This window comes from Silene latifolia, chromosome 4 (assembly GCF_048544455.1).
Source record: "Silene latifolia isolate original U9 population chromosome 4, ASM4854445v1, whole genome shotgun sequence".
In the NCBI taxonomy this organism is placed as follows: Eukaryota; Viridiplantae; Streptophyta; class Magnoliopsida; order Caryophyllales; family Caryophyllaceae; genus Silene; species Silene latifolia.
Window position 1 is genome coordinate 31,622,078 of NC_133529.1, and position 26,044 is coordinate 31,648,121.

Below are 26,044 nucleotides of genomic sequence, written 5' to 3' on the forward strand. Positions count from 1 at the left end.
GATCTCCAATTACTTCGATCCCTTATTCTCCTTCTTTAATCCACATTTGTCGTTCTTTCTCGCCGAAATCCAATCGGTAATTTCCGAATTCTACAAACTCATCCTTCTAATTCTTGAGTTTTATAAATTTATTGTATTGTCTTTTTATATAAATCATTATTTAATCGACATTCATATAATCATATAAATTACGTTAATTTCCGTTTCTCGAGCAAATTGTTGAATTATCTTTTGTAATTTTTGCTGTCATAGATTGATCAACTTTAGTTAAGATTTGAAAGTGAAGTGTAGTTGGTAATTTACAAGGATTTATTTAGTATAATGTTGTGGATATTATGCTGCTCAATTGGATGATAATCAGTTGAAATTACTGTGGGAAATGAGCCGTTCTTCGTCGTTTTCTATAAAGTCTGATCAACCGAAACCTCCGGAGGTTGATACGGAGGCGTTACGCCGATGGATTGTTGCATTTTGTGTAATTAGGTTTGATCTAGAGCAAGGTCAGGTGATAGAGGAGTGTTATCCCCCTGGTTGTTTAAATCAGGATGAGGAGCTCGAAACAGCTTTTAGTTCGTTCCCTGATTCCGTATCCCAGCATCATAATAGGTCGAGTATCCACGACTGCATCTTCTTCTTTAGGTTTCGGAGGTGTGGGGATGTTGAGCAAGCCAATGTGCCTTCTCGAGAGATGGATGGAGTTGGTAAGGATAAGGGTAGGGATAGGGACAGGGATGTATCTCGAGATTCTTCGAATGTGGAGGTTTTTAGGATGAAGAATGGGGGAAATGACGATGGTTCTAGGTATTTGTATGGGTTTGTGTTTAATAGGCAAAGGCATGATGAGAGGCTTAGACGGGGTGGGGAGCAAAAGTCGGTGGTGATCTTGTCTCATAATCCTTATTCTAGTGTGTTTAGACCTTTGTTGCAAATCATGGGTCCTTTGTTTTTTGATATTGGGAAAAAAGCCCTTGAGCATATTGCTTCTTATGTATCAACATGGTCAGCTCCTATTCCGGGGAAGTTAATGGAGCTTCCCATTGGTAATGCTACACTCAAGGCGGAGCTTCCTCCTTCTTATAGTTTGCCTTTGGGTGGAAGTACGTTGCTTGAAGACTCTGGCTCATTAATGATTCCATCTCTTGCAACAAATCAGTCCATCCCCCATGGACTATTTCATGATGCTGACCTTTTTGGTATATTTCGTGGAATTCTCTTGCAGCTTTGGGTTCTATGGGAGTTGGTACTCATTGGAGAGCCAATTCTTATATTTGCACCTACTCCTCCTCAGTGTTGTGAGGCTGTGGCAGGTCTCGTTAGTTTGGTTGCCCCACTACTTTGCAGTGTCGATTTCAGGCCTTATTTCACCATACACAATCCTGATTTTGCCCATTTGAATTCACTTCAAGATAGTGACACCTTTCCTCCTATGATATTGGGCGTAACAAATCTTTTCTTTCTAAAAGCACTGCGTAATCTTCCTCACGTTGTGTCAGTTGGAAGTGCAATAGCGACTTCAAGCCGTGCTAGCATTGCTATGAGGTCCACTGCTGTTAGAGCAGGTGGCCAGTCAGAAGGGTTGGGCATTCAACAGCTTTCTTTGAGGAGATTTTCTCCATCAAGCTTGTTGAATGCAGTCAAATTACGGAGGGAAGGCCCTCTTTGTCTGATGACGGAGCACAAAGAAGCTATTTGGACTACTTATGCTGCAACAACAAAGCCTGACACATCTATCTTAAATAGGCTTATTGATGCTGGTGCATCACCAAGGGTTGAGGAATCTATGTCAGTTGTTAACAATGAGATACTACGTCGGCATTTTCTGGAGCTCACAACCAACTTCTTGTCTCCCTTTGGACCATATTTCAAGATTACTACGCCCTCTGAAGGGTCATCACCATTTATTGACCCTCCACCACTCCCTTCTTTTACTGCAGAAGAATTTCTATCTTCTTTAGCAGATAGAGGTCCAGGAAAGTTCTTATCAAAGCGTATGAGATCGAACTGGCTTCATTTGTACAGGTAGTGGGTTTTAATAATCTTTTTTATGTTTGTGTTTTTTTTGGTTGTTTTAGGCTTTTATAGTTAATAACTGTGGGGTTTGTTTTGTATCTTTATATAGGCGTTTCCTCAAGGGGCGTAATTTTAAGCCATGGTTTACTAGAAGACGTTTAGTTGCTGAGCAAGAGCAGCACAGATTCTGGAAACAAGCAAGATTGAAGGCTGACATTCAACCCTTTTTATCTAAGATGTCTGAAATCGAAGTTGTGGACTCTTTCAATGCAATTGAAAGACATCTTCTAGGAGAGTTGCAGGTGAGTTTACATGCAGTTCTGTCCCTTTTGTTGCTGTGATTGTTATAAGAAAGGTGTTAATTTAGCTATGGGTTTTTTTGTTTGAGGGGGAGCGGTGATTATATTTCTTATTTCCGGACTTAACATCTTTATAAGAAGGCCACTGTGAAATATAAAGAGAACCATTAAAGCACAAGCTGCCAGAAATTGAAATGTTTACGCAAGTGAGATTAGTCTTGGGAGTGTTGAGAGGAACATAAACTTTAAAATTATTACTGTTGTTCAATAATTATGAACTAAAGTCTCACCATCAACAAAAGTGAGATTACTGTTGTCATTTGTTGCTCTTGCCTGATTATTAACGTTTCCTGTTCTTGAAGTGTTGAAACGCAAAAGAAAAAGGAAAAAAAATCATTGACGTGATCGATAAGACGATAAGTGTCCTTTGATTATAATGTTTCCCGTCTTGACTTCCCATCAAAATGTTCACTCTATCACAGCAATCTGGAATGAATGGAGAAGACTCGAAGAAAAATCAAGAGAAGCTGCAGGGAGATCTAAAGGCTGTGTTTGATGTTTTACCAAAGGATATGCAACAGCTCCTTCTAATGAATCCTGAGCGAGCAGCTCTTTTACAGGGTACATAAAATGTTCTGAAGATTCACCTGTGATAATGACAGTGGGGTTAGCGTGCCCATCAAGTGACTTCAGAGGATTCCTCTTTTTACATAGAAGTGTTTTCCAAGAGTTGTTTATTGGCTGATCTTCATGGTAAGCCTCCTGACTTCTTTCTTCATCTAGCTGTTCTGTGAATCATCAACTACAACTAACATTCCCCTAGGGTCTTGATGGCCCCCTCCCTTGGAGGCGTTATGGGAGATCGGAATGTACATAATAAAGGTTACATCATATAATGTATGATTGATGCTTTGCTATTTGAGAATCCAGAAAACATTAAAATTTTAGTGAGTCGTTTTATTTTATTCTATCATATTCCAAGGTTGAGGAATACTAAAACTTCAATGTCTTTGAAATGAAAGCAAGCAACTATATTGAACAACTCGTGAAATCCTTTTTTTTTTTTTAGGGTTTTCCCCCTGTTTCAACTCTTGAGGGACAGTTGTAGAGCAGTTGATTCAGCATTTAAGATGGAAGAACGGATTGAAAGCCAACAAGGATGCAAAAGAGCCTGGAGGTTATATGTATTCTGAAGTCAAGATTCAAGATTCAAGAGTGGTAATCACATCACTATGTTTTGTTTTTGTTAATTTTCGACCATTTGTTGATCTCTAGATAATTATTTGGGCTTTAAGTTCCACACCACAACTCCTTTGGATTCTGCCAAAATAGAAACAACAGATAATATCTTATTTCATGAAGTTGAAGATAGGATACTGAAATGAATGAGTTCATTATTGGAAAAGTTGCTTGGGTTGATTGGTACCGAATTTGTTACCTGAGTTTGGCACGTTTACCTACATTTTCCATTTTAGTTTATTTCAAGGGAGCTCCTCATTTCTGTAAAATAGGCTTCTAAGGCACCAGCAGCAGTGATATCATCATCATTTTTGCTGGAATTAGAACCTATCTACTAATCCCCCTTATATCCCCTTATACTAAAAGAATAAGATATCTCCCAAATTTTCCCGCCTAAATGAATTTGGTTATAATTGGACTTTCATTATATCATCTCGCAATTGGGCTTTCGTTATATTATATCTACAGCTGGATTATACTGAATTTTCTTTTTTCCACCGATTAATGTAAAATATTAATAATAATAAATTTACAATTAAATTTCAAATCAGTAGTACAATTGTCATTTTCTTTAATATTCATATCTAAAAAATCGTACATTCGTGCGGGATCTATACTAATGTATTATTACTTGATCATTTACCGTCACCACATGTCCACATCAATGAAACCCTCCTAAGATGCTTTTTAACCTTTTTTTTTTCTTTTATTCTGTTGCTCTGGCAAGTGAAGTCCGAATTATGTTATACAGACTATGCCCATTATTATACCACATGGGCGCTCAGTCCATTTGGTGGTGTCTTGACCTCCTTTGCTAGCACAAACTGATATCGAAAATGTGGTGTTGATGCAAGACCTTGCTCATGGAATTTGGGACCGACTTCTTTTATTGTTGTCGTATCACTTTAACATGACCTCAATAGTATAACTTGGGTAGTGTTTCACTATATATGTATTTGATCAATCACAACATCCATAATAAGTTAATAACACTTCGAATCCAGGCGATGTTGATTCAGAGTCTGACATTTTTTCTCGTAAATGAATCCCAAGTTTATTTAATAACCTTCAAATTTGCCTTTGAAAACCACCCTCGTCAGCCCAATCAAAATGAGACGCAATTGGATAGGCCAACTTGTGAGCAATTTAGAATCACTATTATTGGTATGAAATGGAGACGCAATTTAGTTGTCCGGTTATGTCTTAGACAAGACATAACAGTTGCCGTCCTGGAACTAGGTCAAAGATAGAAGAGGAAAGATACCGGGTAGAGCATCCAGCCCAACTGGAGACATTACGCTTGCAATGCTGATCTCACCTTTTACCCTAGTGGCCTTGGTTGCAAAGGTTCAAGAAGTTGAGGTTCACAAAATGCTAAGCAAGCTTGAGCTATCACGGAAAAAAAATGCAAATTACCTACTTGACAATATTACATGATTTAATAATAGTATCCAAAGGCTAAATAAATTCCATTAAGAGCTATCTAGCTAAAACTTCCAGGATGACGATCAAAAAGAGGCAGGCACCAGATAGCGCTAGCGTTATCATTACATTAGTTGATTCTAGTATCACTACGGTTTCATACCAAGCCGCCGACAACAATGGTAATACAGAAACCTTTTTCTTCCCAACTTCCACCAAAAGGGTGGTACCAAAACTCGGGGTCTTTTTTTCTTTGCCTTTCCTGTAACAACATGAAACCAAACATTTAGTAGAAAGAAGCCCATCATAAATCAATCATGTGGTTACCCAACATTCGGGATCAAATTCTACCTATCGTCCTCAGCTTCTGAAGAAAAGGCAGAGGATGATCCATTTAAGCCTAAATGAACAACTTAATCATATTGCTAAGCAATCCAGAAGGTCATTAATCATCAAAAGAAACCTGCATTCCGTTGACAACTCAGAAGCAGTACATTGAACCCACCCCCACCCTCAATCTACTCTGATGAAGTTTAAGTGAACATTTATTGCCCTTCCACACCAAGATCCAGTGTTTCGATTCTATTTGGTGCTTTCATAGTATTTTCATTCCCAATGGACTCATTGTTCCATTGAACAAATTTGAATTGTTGCACGTCTTATTGTGTGACCTTTGTGAATCAGCAATTTTTCGATGCGATTTTCAAAGTTATTTTCACCATGGATCATGTAAAACAGCCTCTCAGTGTTAACCAACACAAGGGTAAGACTGCGTATATCAGACCTTCCTTGCTGGTCATTGTGGCTTTTTGGGGATTTGGGATAATGTTGTTGTCGTTGTTGTATTCCCTCTACGGATAAAGATGAGAAGAAAATGAAAGCGATTGAAGGAAAAACATGTAGCCAGGGAGATGAACTGATTAGAAAAAGAGACAGAATTATAATAGAAAAATTTATATTAATATACTCACTGTTCTTCCCTAACAGGTATGATTCCCAACATTCCTGCAGTTTGATCAAGTTGGAACCCAGACAAGGCCAAAAGTTTGTTTGGATTTTCAGAACATCTAAGAGTGTTTGCATGCCAGAAGCAGTAGGTGAAACACCATCAAATTGGTTATCAGGGGTTTCACCAAGCAACACCTATAACAGAGCAAAAATGTTTAAAACATTAGTTGAGTGTAGAATATAACTACCGCAAATTCTTGTTTCAGACGACTACTTTTCGTCTGAAGAAGAATCTTCAAACGGGCATATGTAACCATTTTATGGCTAAATGTAACCACAATGGTACAGCCACTGTTCCAGTTTATGCTAACTTGTTTTTCAATAGTGGTCACATTTGGCCGTAAAATGGTTACAAAATCCCGTCTTATTGCTTCAAACCAAAATGGCCCGTCTGAAGCAAGACCAACTGCCTAACGCAAAAACTACAGACACAAGAAAGAAAAATGTGCACAAATTTGCAACATAATTTTGTATGCAAGTCCTATAGACAAGCTACATACAAAAGATTGTTTAAATCTCTGAGTTTTTTCTCTAATGAGGGTCGATAAGATGCTACCCATAGAATCAACACAACTTTGCTGAAATGGAAGAGAGCCACGAGAGTTCTACGTGATCAAGCATACTCCAAATATTGTAAATGAAAAATTGTACAGCTTAGTGCGACACTGATATATAACACTAAATGATTCATCAAATAAGTGTGGGAAACATGAGTGCACGTACAATGGATGTCGGACTCGTGGACATAAAGCAATAGCCATAGTTGGAGAAAAAACAAAACAAATTCGTTTTGGGCGGTTTGGCCATGTAAGAAGAAAAACAAGTGAGGAACACGTTAGCAGGCATAAAAATGAGGTTTGTTGGGATTTCAGGGGCAGGAGAAGATTAATATATGTAAAGGTGACTGTAAACGAGATAGAAAAACTTGAACTGAAACATTTGGCATTTGAAAGAAAGAATTCATGAAGACTTAACGTTTGAGTTAGGACTCGTTAGTTAGTAGTAATTTTTACAACAAGAGGGCTAGGTGATGCTAGCAATCTTCTTGTTACTATATAGACATATGGATGTATTTCTCAACTCCACTTCTCATTGCAAGAAACCCATCATCCAAATTTTATACAACAGCTTTCTCCCAGGAGGCCAGGACTAATCCTTATTAGTTTCTGAGACAAAATATGGCTCACACCTGAGCCATACAAGTAAAACGCGGACTATTCTAGCAAAACATTTACTACTTGTAAAGACTTTATATAAGGTACCTTAATTACAGCAGTGGCAGATGACGATATCGACCGCAGATTATAGCTGAAATCCAAATTAAACAAACTTTAGAATGATGAGCAAATACGAAGAAGAATAAAACATTATCATCAGCAGTTAACCACTTACCCGCCTTCAAGAATTACAAGCAATTTACCACCAGCAAGAGTACTCAACAAGTGAGTCATGCAAGCATAACCAGCAGGTGTAACCTACAAAAATTTATAGCATAAGTTATAACTCATGACAAAATTTGTGTGGAAAATTGCTTTACAAGAATTTTTTTTCATAATAGAACAATTTTGTGATCAATTTTGCTTATTCTAAATTTAAATAACGAGTCTTTAGGGTCATTAAATATGGTTAACCTTAAAGTCACTACAAGTAAAATTAAGAGGATCGTAACCCTTACATCACAGCCACCCAAAGGATCTCCTCTTGCTGCATCAAATCCAGCTGATATGATAGTGAAATCAGGAGCAAACTCCAGAGCTGCACATAGATAATGTTAATACTGTTGTAATAGTTTTAAAGAGCTCTGCAATACAAATTACAACCACAATAGGAAAAACTCGGCTACCAATGAAATTTCCCTTTACTAAAGGGTCTACGCTTCACCCTATACGTCTCCGCCTCAATCCATTTGACAGCTTGTTAGGTTGCAAAATGGAGGGAAAGGAAGATCCCCAAAGGAAGAGAAGATCAAAGTCATTTTTAGCACCACTTTTTACTTATCATTACACTAATGCTAATAATGCTCAAAACGAGGTGTAGGGAATTGGATTATACACAGCTTTCCCAATTCCCATAGACCCATACAATAACAGATAATGTTTGCAGGTGATCTTCACTGGAAACATGACAACCAACTGCTAACCCTTAATACAACATAGGGTTTTAAGCGCCATTTTCATTTTGTTTAAGATATCCTAAAGGCAAAAGAATAATAATAATAATGATATTTGCTAAGTACCAAAAATAAAAAGGCAAAAGGCAAAAGAATAATATCTCAAAGGGAAAAGACTACCTTTGATAAGTATCAAAATAAAAAAATAAAAAAAAATAAAGAACTGTAGAAAGTCACCTATTGGAAGCACCGCATGTTGAAATGCAAATATATAATCATTGTCACCGACGCCGCCACGGCTCCAAGGGACATTCACACAGTAACCTTCAGCACCCAACGTGCCAACCTGCAACAAAATGCATTTATGAAAATTTAATACTAATCTAACCATGCCAAATTGCCAAGTATGATTACACAAGCCATAAGAATAGTAGCAAACTATTAAGGACATGAATACGATTACACAAGCCAGCAGAATGGTAAAGAATTATCAGGGACGTGGTTAAAGCCAAGATAATCCAGACATCATTACCTTGCTACCCTCTGGGGCATTCCATTAGCCAATAACAGAAAGTCGCTTGCTAGTGCAATCAATCAATAAAATAACTAATTAACAATTCAGAAACAATATAGAACATTAGGCTCAAGGACACACCCTAGCATCTCCCAAGTCCTACTTAAGTCCACAATATAGTACTTCTCCGTACCACAAAAAGAGCCAATACAATTGGGAATACAAAGAGTCAGCTAGAGGAGGTGTGGAAAAATTACCTCATGAGCAGCTCCAGTTCCGGGATAAAATTTGCCTCCCTCATGTCTATGCAATGAAATGTACAGGACCTACACAAGTTCAAGCCCAACCCAACTGCCTTAGCATATTCTTTGCAATATTTATTTAGTACTACTGTATTTGTTAGAACATTTTAGGCAAATGCAAAGCATGACGATCTTCAGAAGAGAGATATGGCCCCAACAACACATCTTTACAAAGATCTAAGTCTACATACATACAGGCAGGAAACTAAGTTTCATACATCCACATAAAAGGAAATAAAACTTGCATAGCTTACCGACTTGTTTTTATCAAATATCTCTTGTGTGCCATTCCCGTGATGCACATCCTGCAAACAAAGTAATCCAAGTCAAACAGCTTCTCAATATCTTCACACGCAATTTTTGCAGTACACACAATAAGAAAAGTAAGAAAGAAAAATATATTTAATTACCCAATCTAGAATCATCACTTTTTTAGCTCCAGCAGCTTGAGCAGCTAATGCTGCAATGGCTGCATTATTATGAAGGCAGAAACCCATAGACTGATGTACACCAGCATGATGACCAGGAGGCCGAACCTAGTGCATTCCAAATATAGTTAAGAGTTAAGACAACATCCTTCACGTAATAATGTTCTATCATTAGGAATAAATTTTCATTCTTACCAGGGCAAAGCCATTCTTGGCACGTCCTGAAAAGATCTCTGATGCAAGATCAGCACATAAACCTGCTGCAAGTCGAGCAGCTTGAGCTGAATGCTCATTTGCATACGTGTCCGGGGTGAAATAACTGCAAAGTAACAGAAAAATAGGGTCACCGCACAACATTCTACTTCACCACATGAAAAAAGTTAGCTGAAGTTGTGAGAAAATAGATGCAAGTTAAAAACCATAGCAATTTTTCTGTCAAGTAGCAAGCTTCCGAGTACATCAAAAAAAGATACAGTACAAACAACTAATGACCCATCGGGTCGTTTTTTACTCTTTGGCAAACTTGAATCATCCAGTGACACGATCAGTTATCATCACTACATGACCACAGAAGCATGCAGTAACTATAGAGGCCCACAAGTCAACAAAACATGGGTTTCTCAAGGATAATGGAGAGAAGAGGTACAAGAAAGAAACATCAAGTATATACTACTCCGTATATAGTAACAATAGGAGCTAAAGAGGTAGACCTAGAAAGCATCTGCCGAGTGAGGTCAACAGCTTCGATATTTTCCATGGAATGAACCTGAGGATACAAATCATGCAGCCAACTTTTAAAGAAGAAATTATAAATGGGTATTTCTACAGGAAAAAGGTGACTATACAACCAATCTATAAGAACAAGGAATAAAGAGAGCACTTTTATTTAGTAAACAACTGGTACCTGCAAATTCACCAAACCAGAACTCAAAACCCAAGTCATTAAGTTCAAAAAGTGATTAATGGACTCTAAAGCAGAACGAACATACTTGTGGATATTAATGAGACATGTGCAACACTCAAACATCAAAAGAGAATCTCGAAGATTCAAAACACAAGCGCTCTTCGTTTCTAATGCAAAAGGTGTGAAAGTAACACAGATACTACTTCCCAGTTCCGGTCAAGGTTAGAAATAGAGAAAAAAATACTCCCTCCAATTCACAATAAACTTCCCCTTTCATTTTGACACGGAAATTAAGGAAACACACTACCCCCACCATATAATTAAATTTGGACCACACAAATACACTACCCCACCATACAATTAAATTTGGACCACACAAACACTTACAAAAAGGAAATAGGGAAGTTATTGTGAATAGACGAAAAAGGAAATAGGGAAGTTTATCGTGAATTGGAGGGAGTATTTAGCTTTTATTTGAGTAAACAAACATTTGATTAAATAAGGAAGCAAAACATGTAAAGCAATGGCAATTTCTATTTAACAGTACAAGAAAACCAAACACGAATGACGAGAGAAGTAAGGGAAACACATCAAAGAAAGAAGTACTCCCTCCATCCCATAATAATCTTCCTAATTTGAATTACACAATCTTCAAGACAACACTTCGACTCGATTTTTCTCCATTTATATTCATTTTTTTCATCCAAAAAATATATTTTCGAAAGTTCGAAAGATTTTTGTACGGAATGTAAATATTTTGTTATAATGTGTTAGTTTTAATTATCTCACACTTATTTCTGGTCAAGTTGTTATATTTTTGACCCTAAAAGTCAAAATAGGAAGATAATAATGGGCTGGACTATGGAGGGAGTATTATTACTAAAAGCATAACCAGACATAAATACCCAACATCTTATACTCCCTTTTATGTCAACCAACTTACTAAATGGTTTACCTTCTCATCTCGATTTCATACGAATTCTTGCAATTCGTTGATTTCTTTGCTTGAAGTAAAATTTCCCGCAGATTGATAGTAAACAGTGACAAGTATCAAATCTACCCTAAATACACCAAAATGTACTTCAGGACTTCATGTCATACTCCTGCTCTCCAGGCGGGTTAGCTCGTTATATCTTATACGGAACATATTTTGACATATTTGCACCGAAAAAAACGTAGTCACCATACCACGAATGACGCACCGAATAACTGACCGTGACAGTTTGTCTTTTGTTCACTTAGTTACTCTATCGTTTTTGGTAAGAATTTAATTACTCTTCTTTTAATACAAGATCAACAGACAAAGACCCAATGTTTTCAACGACCAAGAATAAACTTCCCACTCAGCATCCTTAAGATATAAACAAAATCATTCCGATCTGAGATTAGGAATGAATGTAGTATTTAAATAAGGAAAAACTGATAATAATAACCCCAAACCTTTTATACACACAATTTCAAACTTACTACCTTAAGGCTTAACCTTCTATAACTTGTAAAAAATCATCACATTGTCCTATACTTAGAAATTGTCCCGATTTCCTTTATTGACCTATTGAATGAATTGCCTCATAACTATTCGCAAAATTTTAGATCTAAAATGTCTCTTTTACCCTTACAAATTGAATTAAATTCACCTATGCCTAATCACTCGACACCCACCTAATTAACCCTTATAATTCATCTTTTACCCTTACCACTTTCTATCAACTTGGCCTCCTTAATATTTGTGCAGAAGTAAATAAGGTAGTTCATAAGAATATAGGGAATGCCTATAAAGCATTTTCTAGCCATGTTTCGCATATAAGGATCCTCTCCATTATCTTGCAAGAAAAGGATGGTCCAGTGCCAAATAATGGTTGAGATTCAATTTTAAATGTTGTTAATTTTAATGCCCCACCCCACGCCTTGCCCAAATGTACTCTTTTCTCTGATTTAAACACTTCAATTCTGAAACGTATTCTTCGATTGGGGAAACGTCGTGAAATATTCTTGAATCACTAAAGAGTACCACTTGCAAGCTAAACATTCAAGCATGTGCTAATATAAAACCAAAAATACTCAGCACCAGACACAGGCCGACAAGCAAACAACATAAGAGTGCAAGCAGTCAACAGAGTACAAGCAGTCAAGTACACCAGTTGAACACAAGCGAATATTACTTTTTGGAGTTCTTCTCGAGTTATTTCTCTAGCAGCAATTGGACGACATTTTCCAGGAAAAATTCCTACAAAACCCAATATGGTATGAAGCATGCACAGTTTTAGTATCCAAACTCAATGCGGAAGGAATCAGTGATTTTAGAGGTGTTTGCATCTACAAGAACAAAGGAAAACAAAGATGTAAAACCTGCAGTAGAAAGGCTAGCTGCAATAGCTCGTAGACGGTCAGGTCTTTCCGGATGAAGATGGGACTTCATTTCAACCTAGTTAAGTAGAGAAATGTAGAATTAGGTTCTAGCATCAAACAATACCAAAAGAAGCACTCCTTAAAAATGTTTCCTTTATCAGATTTCTCAATGATAATTTCATTCTGGTATACTTTTCAAATTTGAACAGGACTTGAGACACTGATGCCCATATATCTTAGTAATTACAAAGATACCCAGTGACTCACAGAGACAGAAGAACCCTCCTAAAACACATTAAGCAGGGTTTCTTCCGCAAGACCCATTAGAAAATTCCGTCTAAAACTACATCAGATGTACTGCAACTTTGCAGTATGAAAGTAGAAACCGCACACACATTCCAAATCCATTGTTTTCAAGCAGTTTTGAGTTACTAAGATATTAACAAATGTTATCACATAACTTGTTTCTAACTTAGAATCTAACTATCATCTTGATAGGATTGAGTGATTTCCAATCCCTCTGTCCTATTTTGAATTTCCCTCTAATGCAGTTGTCTCCAGATACTTCTGATATTTCTAACTTGTTTCTAACTTAGAATCTAACTATCATCTTGATAGGACTGAGTGATTTCCAATCCCTCCTGTCCTATTTTGAATTTCCCTCTAATGCAGTTGTCTCCAGATACTTCTGATATTTCTAACTTGTTTCTAACTTAGAATCTAACTATCATCTTGATAGGACTGAGTGATTTCCAATCCCTCCTGTCCTATTTTGAATTTTCCCTCTAATGCAGTTGTCTCCACATACTTCTGATATTTCTTTTTTTCGTTGAAGTAAAATATTAATGAAAATAACACCCCACCCCCCTCCAACAACAAAAAAACTGCAAAACCTGGTTGCATCACTGCCTGCGGTCATTTAAACAATGCTTGGTTGAATTTGGAAGTCTTCCAACCCCAAAAGGTAAGCTACACGAGGCTTAGATTGAAAACTATAGCTCCAACTGAAAAAAAATAAAAAATATACAACTAACACATACATGAAACCAAAGAGAATATGACAACACAAGAAATGATAGCATACTTCTGAGTGTAGTAACATTCTCTCATCAAAACCAACTGCAGTGGAACACCCAGCTGCTGGACTATCAGACAATGATTCTGCATGAGCAAAATAAAATGAAATCATGGCTAAAAAATGATAAGGTAAATCCAACATTCTCGAGTATAAGCAAGTCAGGACATACATAAGCGTAGACTTCAGCATGAGATTGCATTTACAGTAAAGACACTGTTGAATATGAGCACTAAAAAAACATCAAGACTCTCTAAGAGGCAAAGCAGAATAAAAAATGATGTACTAAAGTGCCAGAACCGGAGCTTACACATAATCAGAAAAGCTGCCAATGGATGCAACCTATCAGCACAAAAACCCTTGATAAGGTATTATAGTATATTATCGGTTAAATTTATAGAAAGTGTTCAGCTTTAAGTTAATTATGCATCCTAATTCCTAAGTTATTTTTATCATTCAGAAAAACACTGTTGCACAATGGAACCAGAAAATAGTTTTATAGGCCTGTTCCGGAAGCATTTTGTATCACTAGATATAGCCCCTATTTTTAAACCATTGACATTTGCTCTATGCCTACTTAGAAAGATAGACTCGCATACCAAAATTGGTGTAAGCTGTAAAACACGTGGATCTTTTTAGAGGGTACTCAAGCTTCAAGGATATTAGGGGATGTTTGGTTGGGTCTCTTGAAATGGATTTGCTCCATTCCAATGTTTGGTTGGAGTACTCTGGAATGGATTTAGATACCTAATGGATTCTAACTCAATTCGGCCATTCCAACCCCTTGGAATCCCATACCCACCCCCACCGGCCACCCCCTTGGTTTCAAACTCCATTCCTCCCTCCTACAAGTTTAGTAAGAACCAAACAACTTTACGAGCGAATGGATTTGGAACTCCATACCTCTAGGCTCTATGGAATCATATTCCAATCCATTTCATTCCATGCTATTGAACCAAACGACCCCTTAGAGGGTACTGATCACACCTTGATCTTTTTATATACTTCTGCCTACTGCTCTAATTATTTCCTAATTTCTGTTCTGTTCTTCTATACTATACTTTAAATACATAGCAGAAGAGGCAAAATTTTGTTTCTAAGGTAACATACTAACATTAACAAACTCCCAACTCACTTCTCACCAACAAAAGTATAAGCCAGGCTAACAACAATCTAGCTGCTGAATTAATCCCCAGTTTCTCTGAGATTCGCAATTCGTTCAATTCGCTTTCTTAATTCTAATTCGCGATTCGCTCAATTTAGCGAATTCAATTCGCTGGCGAATGAGCGAATTACATTATTTTAAAATTCGGTAATTCGTCGAATCCAATTCGCAAAAGGATTATCCTTTTATATCAACAAAGCTAAAAAAAATCATCTTCCTGTCAGAAATCAAAATCAAATTAAAGCTAAATCTACAAATCTACAATAGTGAATCAAATCATTGTGCTTGGCTTCAAAGTTCAAACTTCAAAATAACCAGGTATCTTGTCTATACTTCAATTTTTCCTGATTTTTTTTGGTTTTTAGCATATAATCATATAATTCGCTCATCTCAGCGAATAATTCGCGAATTGGGACGAATTAAGATGAAAATGAATTGCGAATTAATTCGCAATTCGGAGGGGGGGCGAGCGAATTAGGTAACGAAACTTTCTCTCATCCTATAATATTATGTTAATTAATAGTTGTTTAGCGTCATTTCATTTTCTATAGATAAAGAACTTCAACATGCAAGTGAATTCTTTGAATATAGTGTATCAAACGGAGTTCAAGATTCAAGACTCAAGATCCAACATAGTTTTAAATCCCAACTCGTTGCAATCATGGTGTCGGTTGTTATGGCCAAATCTCAATACATCTGGCTAAAATAAAGTCAAGGACGCAAGGTGATCTTTAAAACCTTTAGAAAACTGTTGTGTTTCGGTGTTGCGGTCTTCATTTACCATGAGATTGAGATATTTAGCTCTTCTTGGAAGCTTCTATTTAAATCTGATTTTAGGTACAAAGCAGTAAAAGACTAAACACAGTTACTGCCATCAGATATAACTCTAGCTATTTCTTAAGTTGTTCACAATGAGTTAAAGCCTTTCGATTTCATTACTCTAAAACCTGTGAAACCGACAACTACAATTCCAAGAAACAAAGCACACTTTTAAGAAAGAGAAACTGAGTTAGTGGACAGCACTATAGCAGTTGCAGGTTATGAGGTTACTAAACAAGAACAAATCATTACATGCACACAATTTTACAACGTTATAAGCATGAAAACTAAGAAAGTCATATATTTCATCCTTGACATTCAACACATTCATAAGCTGGTATATCCGTACTTTTAATGTTAGCAATTAACATGAGTAGACAACTAGGTAACACAGTAGAAAAGACACCGCAAAAAAAAAAAAAACATACTTGTGTATCTTTCTATCACTTCTGCCTCAACGTGATCCCCTGGTGAAACAGCAGAAGCAAAAAATCCATGCTTTAGGATTCCTGATTCTTTGTGCTCATTACATGCCTGAAGCATTATAGAAATAAACACTAATGAAGCTGATAAACAGCTGCGTTAATCAACAGGAAATGCACATGTAAGAAATCAGGCGAAGTGAGAATGTGTTCATACCTCACATGAGTCCACACCATCAATATTAAACAATGTACAATTAGTGCACGACCAATGTTTAATTGATAGACGGTCCAATAAGGGCTCCCAATCACTATCATCTTCATCATCCTCAAAGTCATCAGGATTGTGACATAAATCCTTCAATGTCAACTCTCTGTGAACACTTGGCCCATTCTATAATAAAAGATAAGATGATAAGCTTTCAGAATCTATCAGTAACTAATAATGGCTGCTATGTAATATTTCTTTTCTAATTAACCAGACTTACAAAATCAACATGGGAACTTCCTTTTGTAGACTTGACAGATACATACCCTTCACTGCTATTAGCATTCGCACAAGGACAGCCACCATTCACGTCATAGTTTTCCCGTCTTCCGTTAATTTCCTCGCAAATAATTCTATTACTTCTATTTCGCGGAATAGTTTCCGCATTTCCATTAGTATACCCCAATTCAACTGGTTCCGGAGTCATCTTGCATTAATAGCTCCCCTCACTAAAACCCTTTCTACACTAGCCTGGTCATTTAGCAAATCATATGCAGACTGATTTGTCAACTATGTCTGGCGAACAAGGTATTAAATCAACAGCACATTTATAAACTGCATTTTCCTCATCAGCTTCATTAAACGGACTAAGACAAAACAGAGAAGATAAACGAATTAATAACACCAATTTGAATTTACTGATAATACTGAAGGGTGCAAATGCATATAACTCATGCCTCCCGAACCCTGCCGGCTACCCTCAGGACTTTACCTAACCTTTATGCACTACAATGCAGAAAAGGCTTATGAAGGACATAGTTACAAACCCAAGTCACACAGCTCCGCCTTGTAAAAGACCTCACCAGCTACTGATGTTTCCTATTATAAGTCTTATACTCCCTCCATTTCACTTTTATTGTCCTCTTTTCTCCAAATTTTATTCCAAATTAATTGCCCTCTTTCTAAATTTGGCATACTAAAATGAGTAAACTACCACTATTACCCCTAAACTTCTAACTACCATTCGCTCTATCTAAATAACATTGTCCCCATTTTCATAATTAAAGGGGTAGAGTAGTAATTTTACCTCTATTTCTTAAATCTTCCCAAAATGGAAAGTAGGACGATAAAAGTGGAATGGACGGAGTATTACATTACTTACTGATCATATAAAGTATAAACCTACATTCTCTGCCATAAAAAATCTACGCCTTAGCTAAACATAATGATGAGCGGTCAAATTTTCAACTCCTTTCGAACAAGCTCATACAACCTTTATCTAAGCTTTACAGAAACAAAAATAATTTTATTTTCACCAACTAGATCCTCACAAATGTTCTCCAGCGTATGTACGCCTACTGATTGATATCAATTAAATAAAAGTCGAAACTTTTTTTCAGTTTCATTTCTAATTGAACTGCAATCTGTCACATGATAGAGCCAACATATATCAAATACAATCTAGTACTCCCAACGCTTGCATAAACTTCAAAATTGACTACTGAAACCAGTGGCGGAGTTAAGGTGGCTAGCAGGGACGATTGCTCAAGAACAAGTTTAAATTTACGATTTTTAGTTAAAATTTTCAAAAAAAAATTCTAGTTTCCTCTCCTAACGACAAATCTTGGCTCCGACACTGGATAAAACCTAAACTTTAGATTTAGGTCAACATCGCATTCATATTTCACAATCAAGAACATACGATTCAATCAAAAAGCAGATAAATTTCGAGTAAAACCCTACACAAACACGATAATTGAATTAAAATTTTAAATGCAAATTCAAGATTAAACAAAGTAACTGAACACTGATGTATCATGCGCAGAAACCTAGATTCAATCAATTAAAAACAAAATCATGGAATTAAATTGAAGAATCGAAGAAAAAATGAAGAGAGAGATAGAGAGGAGAAGGGTTGGACTTACGAGAGAAAATAGAGGGTTTTGAGAGGGAAAAACTGGAAACTCAGTGGACTACTAATCTACTATACTTTGTGCACTTGGGTCTCCCGGTTAAATAAAAGAGTAAATTATCAATAAATCCCTTTTAAAATACACTTTTTAAAATTTACTCTCTTTTTAAAAAAAATTTAAAAATTACACCCAAAATATTGCAAAAATTTAAAAATTGCTACCAAACCCCTACTTTTGCATTTTTAGGACAAAAATGCCCCTTATTTTATTTCTTATATGACGAGTACGGTGGTGAAGTTTGGGCGGAGGATTGTGGTGGTTAGCCGTGGAGTCCTTGGGTGGTTGAAGGGTGGGCATAGTTGTAAAGGAGTTGGGTAGTAATATGAAAAAAAAGGGGTATTTTTGTCATAAAAATCCAATTATTGGGGTCTGGTAGCAATTTTTAAATTTTTGCAATATTTTAGGTGTAATTTTTAAACATTTTTTTAAAAGGGAGTAAATTTTAAAAAGTGTATTTTAAAAGAGAGTTATTGATAATTTACTCTAAATAAAACGATATTTATGTTGTATCCCGACTATGTTTTATGGTGTATTTTGGAGTTTTTTACTTATTAGTATTAGAATCGACTTTTTATAATAACTTTCTTTAATTATTCGTTTAATTGTTACTTGTTACCTTTTTAATAATAAGGCAACAACCCTCTTTTATGAGTCCTTTGATTGATCAAGGAACTTCAACATTCATAACTTGCAATTTATATGAATTGAATTCCACCCTATAATTCGGGTGAATTTGACAAAACTTTTTGGTTGCCTGTAACACCCTCATTTATTCAGGAGCTTTTAGCTAGGCATCCCAAGTAAATGAGAGCGTTACCATCTCGGTTTCCCGAGATAGTGAATAACAAAGTACAACAAACCAAAGTACTTTAGATAAAATTTAGCGTTTACATATTTTTTACAACTTAACCAAACTAAAACTTAATATAAAATTTATTACAACTCGCAGCGGGAAATAAATAAAGTGATCACTAAGCTATATGATCTAGACTTCTAGGTAGACTGGTCGAGTCCTCGCGCATCCCATAGCTCCCAAGTCAGCTAATCTTAAGTACCTGTCAAGACTGCTCCCCAGTTACGGTTCATCACAGGTGTTCACGAATACATTGTCAACTACGAGGTTGAGTAGGAATAAACACTAACAATAAGAACAAACAACAGACAATCAAAATTCCATACACATGGCACTACTCCCTTAACAACGTGCTCCTTTTCATGACTTAGCACACCTCCCTTAACAACATGCTCATATTACCATGGTACCCCTCCCTTAACAACGTACCGCCATATTGTAATAGTACCCCTCCCTCACAACGTACATACTACCGTTCACCGCAGAGTACAACTCCCTTAACAACGTACATCTGACTACAATACCTCTTATCACAATTCCATATCATAATCAACGATAACAATTAAACTCACCTTGTCATAATTATTAATAACAACACAATATAATATAATTTCTCCCTTCCAACAATATCAACGATATTAATATGTAAACAATTCACTTCAATATATATCATCCACCATATCGTAATATAATAAACGAGAGTTGAGTAGGATTTATCCCTACTTGCCAAGCAAATCCAATTACGCAGCTTAAAGCGATCCAAATAATAAAGTAGACGAACCCGATTATAAATTCTTCACAATCCGTTACCTAACATATTAATAATTCATCCAATTATTAATTATCACACTTTAATTATTATTTGTTATTCAATTCAATTATTATTATTATTAGAGAATCACGATATTCAAACCCAGTTCAATTACAAAACCCGAATAACTCAAATGCAAAACCCGTCACAAACACCCAAATTACCCCCATATACACGGTTTTAAAACCGTGTCCACCACCTCCCATAAACCCACCTACACCCGACACCACAAGCCACCACCGTCATCACCCAACCCAGCTACCTTCATCCTGCACCACGACGCACCCAACCACCCCCCAACCACCATCCTAACCGCCTCCTACAACCCACACAACCATGCCCTATCCTCCCTCCTTAAACCCGACACCAACAAACAACACAAACAACTCAACACCCTTAACCACTCTACGACAACCAGTGGTCACCACCGTGGTCTCCCTTGACCCACGGTGGTCCCACCACCTGCCACGACAACCCAGAACAACCACGGCCAAGGTATAAATGTAATACTACGTATTTCTAAGTTCTGTTACTCGGCCGAATAGGGCTTACTCGGCCGAGTAAGGCGTCGTGTGTTTCTGGTCAGGTTACTGTCCAAGAATACTCGGCCGAGTATACTCTATACTCGACCGAGTATCCGGTCTGATGGTAATTATTTCCGCGGTTGGTTAGAGACTAGAGTTATAAATTATGTTTTAACAGTTTCACTTTACTTTTTACCAAACCTAAAACACTCAAACGTAACTCTAATCATCTCTAATCCCTTTCAAGATCGCTGATTATTCGTGAGTCGTTGTTCATTCCTCTCTAGCGTCAATTGTGTCGGTAAACCACTAGTCCTATGAGTTTTGTCAGTTTGTCTTTTAAGGTTTGCCCTAGTTTTGTGATTTGGGGGAAAAGGGTTATTGTGCATGATTGTGATTGGATTGTATGATTATTGTTAGGTGGAGATTTCATAAAGGAGCTATTTTAGCTTTCTTGATTGACTCGTATCAGATTTATGCTAAGGTAGGGTTTCCCTACTCAGTTTATTGTTTAATTGATTTAAAATGTGTGTTGTAATTGATTGATTCGATTGATATTGTTGATTGATTGTTGTTGGTGGATTGGAGTATGGGTGTTGGAGTTGAGATGGTTGATGATGTTTGCGAGGTGCGTCCTCGACTGAGTGGAGTCACTTGCGGGAGTGGCTTCACGCCCTTGATTCGCCCTTTGTGAAACCCGCCAAAAGAGGGGATGTGCACACTAATGAACAGGGTTATCGCTCGTTGATGAGCGGGGCTTAGGTGGGCAAGGCTGCGGTCCCCCACAGGCAGGGCTACACACTTTCGTGTATAGTCAGTTGTGAGGTGTGATTGGGAGCTGGAGATGGATTGTGGAATAATTGTTTATCTTTATTGTATTTTGTCTTATTTTGATTATGGAGTGAACTGGTCGGACTCACTTGGAGGTTTAGTTTTCGGTACTTGTCGTTAGGAGCACCTAGACCAAAACACAATTTATAACTCCACAAACAACTCTACAATTAGTAAAGAGGCAAGTAAAGGTCGGATCCCAAGGGACGGGAATTGAGATGAGATTTTCAATTGCAACTAGTGGTGTCTAGGGGTGTCACAATTTGGGGTTTGAAGTAGAAGATCACTAAACTAAATAGCAATAAAAGTAAACAAGCAAGATGATTAAAAAGGGATGTAAACAATTGATAAAAGGCACTAGGGTGTCATGGGGTCATAGGGGATTCATGGAAATTGATCATACAAACATATTCTCAAATTATAAGCAATCAATTATTGTTGTGATGGATCGAGTTGGTTTATATCTTACAATCCTAGGAAAGTTTGGGTCCCGGAGCCGAATCGATTAGATTGTACAACACCTACAAGTCGACTTAATCTTCCCTACTCAACTATATGCATGGTCTAATGAGACTCGAGTTGGTTTATGTCTTACAAGTCTCATTGAAAAGATAGGTGATGGGTAAAAATGTAAGGATTCATAGGCTCGCATTTCATCAAACATAACATGTGCATAAGTTGAGATCACAACAAGCAAGCAAATAAACTATGAAAACATATTAATTTAAGCATGAATCATCCCTCATGTTGGTTTCCCCTAATTACCCATTAACCCTAGCTAAGGAAACTACTCACTCATTATCATGTTGAACATGCTAGCAAGGTTGTCAATCATACCAACAAAGTAAAACATGATGAATAAATGAAGATAATTAATAATAATTAAAAAAGGATTAAGAGAATTATACCTACTAATGATTCCAATAATAAAGCAAAGAATAATAGAAGTACTTGATGATTGATTGGAAGGTTGTCAATCTCTCAATAATAACCCGAATAATCTTCAATTACCCAAAATGAAAGATGAACAAGAGAGAGATTAAGGAAATGAGATTTGTATTAAAACTTGATTAAATGTTGATTACAAGCACTATTACAATTTGAGGCAAAGTGAATGCCCCTTCAAGAATGGTTGATAGCGGAACCGGTCTCTTTGTTATTTTTTGTTTGGTGGGCATATAGGATTCCAATAGAGAACGATTGTTTGCTCAAACCGTTCTCGTACATTAACAAAGAGAACGGTTAGGTTTGACCAACCGTCATAAAATATAAAAGAGACCGGTTATATATCCAGAATCGTTCTCCTTGATAAAACAAAGAGCACGGTCCCTATCCTTGGTCGTTCTCTATTAAATCCCTAAATACCCCTTTTACACTTCATCCCAACTCATATCGTCGTACAATCATCCTTTCCTCCCTTTCCTCTCACTCCATTTCCTCCCTTTCCACCGCCACCAACCTCGCCGCATCGTCGGTGGCCATTCATACAACTGCTTTCTCTTTGCCGCTCGTCAGTTTCCATCCTCACACCGCCTCTCTCCCGTCGCGCATATCTAAAGTCAAGAACAACTAATGCGCTAGGTATGGCGGTTCTGATAAATCATTCAACCTCTTTATGAATTATAAACTGTATCCTTCATTATTATTTTGACTGCATAAATTAATGTTTTGAAGGGTTTTGTTTATTTAGGCTTAGGGTTTGATTGATTTGATTATATATATTGGTAAGGCTTACCGATTGATTTTCATAATTGTTCTCATCAATTACAAATTCAATTTCAACATGCGATTCATACCAAATAATAGTTAGCTTTCAACTTTTGTGATGTAAAATGACAAATTTTGGTTCATATTAGAATGAAAGAACAACTTTTGTTTATTTAAGCAATGACAGATGATATGTGCTCTAGCACGGTAGCAAAGTGAGCGGCGACATCGTCAATCGTCGAGTCCTCATTTCATCACCATCTTGAATTTTCCGTCTCCAAAACTCCGAAAGGTATGCTTTATAGTTTATACTAATTTATTTATTTGGGTCTCGTTTTTTATGCATTTCTTGTATTGGGTTCGATTAATCAATTTTAGTGGGTTAATTGGGTTTCAATTTCTTGGGTAAGTGAAATTGTTTGAGTGATTTTGGTAGATTTGGTTATAATAAAGTTTGAATACTTGTGAGATAAAGAATGCAGACAAGATATATGGAAAAATCTCATTGGCCCGAGAGTAATACAGTAGGGAGTAACAAACCAACCTTTGTGAACATGGTGTATCTCTCTTGAGCTAACTTGATGGCGGAATGACTTAAGAAAGTTGCAAAAGTTGGGATTTTTGAATGTAATTAGATCAACAAAATCCAACAATACCAAAAGTCTAAAATCAGTCTTGCTTGAGATCGCCTTACTTGAGATCGCAATAAGACCTCTCACACTCTAAATGGGTTTTTTGTGAGAAGAAACGAAATAATTTAGGCGAATTAATATGGCGTTCTGAAATAAGAATTTGTGAAAGTCTAAAACTATGAATTCTTCAACAAAACTGCTAATCTTGAGAGTTACGCTTTACTTACTTCAACCCAAACACTAAAGTCAAGGTATTAAACAAGTACAGAGAAATATTTTAATTACAAACGGACTACAACCAAATAATAATTGAAACGAATAAAGTATCTCGATGGAGGGAGTAATACCGATTATTAATTATTCAAATGGTTTTGTAAAGTTGGCAGCTTGAATTTTGTTGGGTATGTATTACGAGTACCATTTTATTAATTTATTGTGGAAAATCAGTAATGGGCACTTAGGTGGTTGATTTAGTTTTTCCTGATTATAGATAGGTTACTTCAGCAATTCTACTGTACGACTATCTTTATTCAATATTGTGGAGGCTTACTAATGATGTACTGAGATATAAATTTGTTTTTTTATTGTCTCATTGTGAATTAACTATGCAATGGTCACATAAATAAACTGTCCACAAATCAATAATGTAACATGTTTTCCTCACAACTAAATTTGTTTTTTTTTTCCCTGAAAGATTCAAGCTTTTGAATTGTATCAATAGAGGAAGTATAATTTGTGCCTATTTGGTGATGTATTGACGTTAGGTAATATTTGGATTTATTTAGTCTTTCAGTCGGTAACTTGATGATACTGAGTAGGTTATTTGTGCTGATATGCTCATATATATGCATCAATAATTGTGTGATTTTTGGTATTACATCCATCATCTGTATTTGGTTGTTATGCAGTGTGATTCTTGAAGCGCTTAAGGTCGATAGTCTACAAAGGCTTTGCTCGTCCTTGGAACCCATTCTTCGAAGAGTTGTAAGATTATTAAACTTGTTTATGATTCTTCATTATTGACAACATTATAGTAACCATTTTAAGTAGATTAAACGATTGATTTTGATAAATGGTGAGCAGGTAAGTGAGGAAGTGGAACGTGCTTTGGCGAAACTAGGGCCTGCTAAACTTGTTGGAAGGTACAATTTGCCACATATATTTTACTCTTGTATCCACATATATAGTGTCGTTCCTGAAAATGAGAAAACAAGATGATAATCTTTATATTATGGAACACGAGCAGAAAACAAGGCTGTGGTGAATTCCAAGTTCTGACGATTATTGCTGTTTATTTTTTCATGCTTTCCTTTATGTCATTTGCTAGACTTGATTGGTAACGATTTTATGTTCTTCAACTTTTTTTCCCTTCCTCTTTATGTTGTGGGTGGATTGCGGGGCTCGAGGACATGGATTTCGATTAAATGATAAATGCTAGGAGTAGTTTGTATGTGAAGAAAAAATTGTCAGCTTATGTGCTGATTGTTTAACATGTGCGTGTGCTTTTGTCGGTATATCGATCAGATGCGATCTAATTTTGACTAATTTAGACCTGCTAATACATTGAGTTTTGAATGAGCATATTTATCATAATTATATGCCATATATTGGTATGTTCTATGTGTTTAAGAGCCGCTAAAGAGTAAATAAAGGAGAAAAATAGTAAAGCATGCTTGCCATTTTAATTATGTACCCGGTATCAAATATTCACGAGAGTCCTGCTATAGAAACTGATGCAAGCTTCATTTTTCTGCAGATGATGATTACAATTTTTTGAAGTTTGATTTATTTGCACTATTATGCGACTAAGTGAGGAGGATTCAAAGATTTTTATTTATGTTTTGCACAGGGTAGCGTATCTTCGATTTTTGTAGGCTCTTAACAACATGATACGATTTTGTATTTTGTTTCAATAGAATTTGTCCTAATGGTTCAAATTAAATCGGAAGGTTTTTCTTGTGTAAAAATTGCTGGAGTTTCTGGGTTTAATTCTTGAGCTATACAATTCAATCGTGTAGGGTTACGATAAAAATAGAAATATTTTAAAAAAATAACAGGATCAAAGAGAGCGATTAGTACCATCACAATTGTTCTCTTTGAAAAGGGAGAACTAAGGCGCCAAAAAATCTAAAACTCTAACAAAGAGAACTGCCTTATCAAAGAGACTGGTTATTATATGCAACCGTTCTCTTTGATATATCAAAGAGAACGGTTTTAAAAGGCAACCGTTCTGATTGTTGTTACAAAGAGACCGGGTTGACTTGATTTCAACCGTTCTCTTAGATAAAAGAGAACGCTTGGCCACAGGACGGTCCAAACTACGTATAAGAACGGTTACCAACCGTTCTCTTTGATCATTTTTGTAGTAGTGAAGATTAAAGAGAGATTTTATTGATATAAACTGTTGGAAATCTATATCTCATTATTTAACATATTCAT

At 36.4% G+C, this 26,044-nt stretch overlaps 2 protein-coding genes and 1 long non-coding RNA gene across 8 annotated transcripts; 2 read left to right on the plus strand and 1 right to left on the minus strand.

Moving 5' to 3' along the window:
- Positions 1 to 3,734, plus strand: LOC141653385 (uncharacterized; the record flags this gene model as incomplete). The annotated part of the gene is given in 4 exon segments (XM_074461123.1): positions 1 to 2,019; positions 2,120 to 2,312; positions 2,792 to 3,062; positions 3,379 to 3,734. Coding segments are annotated over 3 exon segments (1,980 nt in total). The 3' UTR covers positions 2,939 to 3,062; positions 3,379 to 3,734.
- Positions 3,735 to 4,914: 1,180 nt separating this feature from the next.
- Positions 4,915 to 18,286, minus strand: LOC141653386 (histone deacetylase 15). Of its 6 annotated transcripts, none has more exons than XM_074461129.1 (19): positions 18,200 to 18,286; positions 16,555 to 16,805; positions 16,284 to 16,460; positions 16,073 to 16,178; positions 13,670 to 13,746; positions 12,586 to 12,661; positions 12,399 to 12,463; positions 10,043 to 10,098; positions 9,528 to 9,651; positions 9,315 to 9,440; positions 9,159 to 9,209; positions 8,860 to 8,928; positions 8,326 to 8,434; positions 7,654 to 7,733; positions 7,371 to 7,453; positions 7,241 to 7,286; positions 5,942 to 6,113; positions 5,322 to 5,433; positions 4,915 to 5,232 (listed from the first exon to the last, which is right to left on the minus strand). In XM_074461129.1, exons 2-18 carry the CDS (start codon positions 16,759 to 16,761, stop codon positions 5,423 to 5,425), a joined length of 1,635 nt encoding a protein of 544 aa, XP_074317230.1. In that variant the 5' UTR covers positions 16,762 to 16,805; positions 18,200 to 18,286; the 3' UTR covers positions 4,915 to 5,232; positions 5,322 to 5,422. The 6 variants fall into 6 exon arrangements, with proteins under 6 accessions (XP_074317230.1, XP_074317228.1, XP_074317227.1 ...); XM_074461127.1 differs by having other exon boundaries at positions 16,555 to 16,921; positions 18,200 to 18,285; XM_074461126.1 differs by lacking the exon at positions 5,322 to 5,433.
- Positions 18,287 to 24,397: 6,111 nt separating this feature from the next.
- Positions 24,398 to 25,585, plus strand: LOC141652185 (uncharacterized). The gene is made up of 3 exons (XR_012547013.1): positions 24,398 to 24,589; positions 24,689 to 24,747; positions 25,362 to 25,585. It is a non-coding gene; the product is annotated as an uncharacterized LOC141652185 (long non-coding RNA).
- Positions 25,586 to 26,044: the final 459 nt, after the last annotated feature.

Bases quoted from the DNA above. Each gene is read 5' to 3' on its own strand.
- LOC141653386 (XM_074461126.1), bottom strand. From the start codon at position 16,761: ATGACTCCGGAACCAGTTGAATTGGGGTATACTAATGGAAATGCGGAA. The intron at 9,210-9,314 runs GTAATTAAATAT...CTTTGTTTGCAG, and splicing joins AAGTGATGATTCTAGATTGG to GATGTGCATCACGGGAATGG. The intron at 7,734-8,325 runs GTGACTTTCTAC...ATCTATGTGCAG, and splicing joins ACATGCGGTGCTTCCAATAG to CTCTGGAGTTTGCTCCTGAT.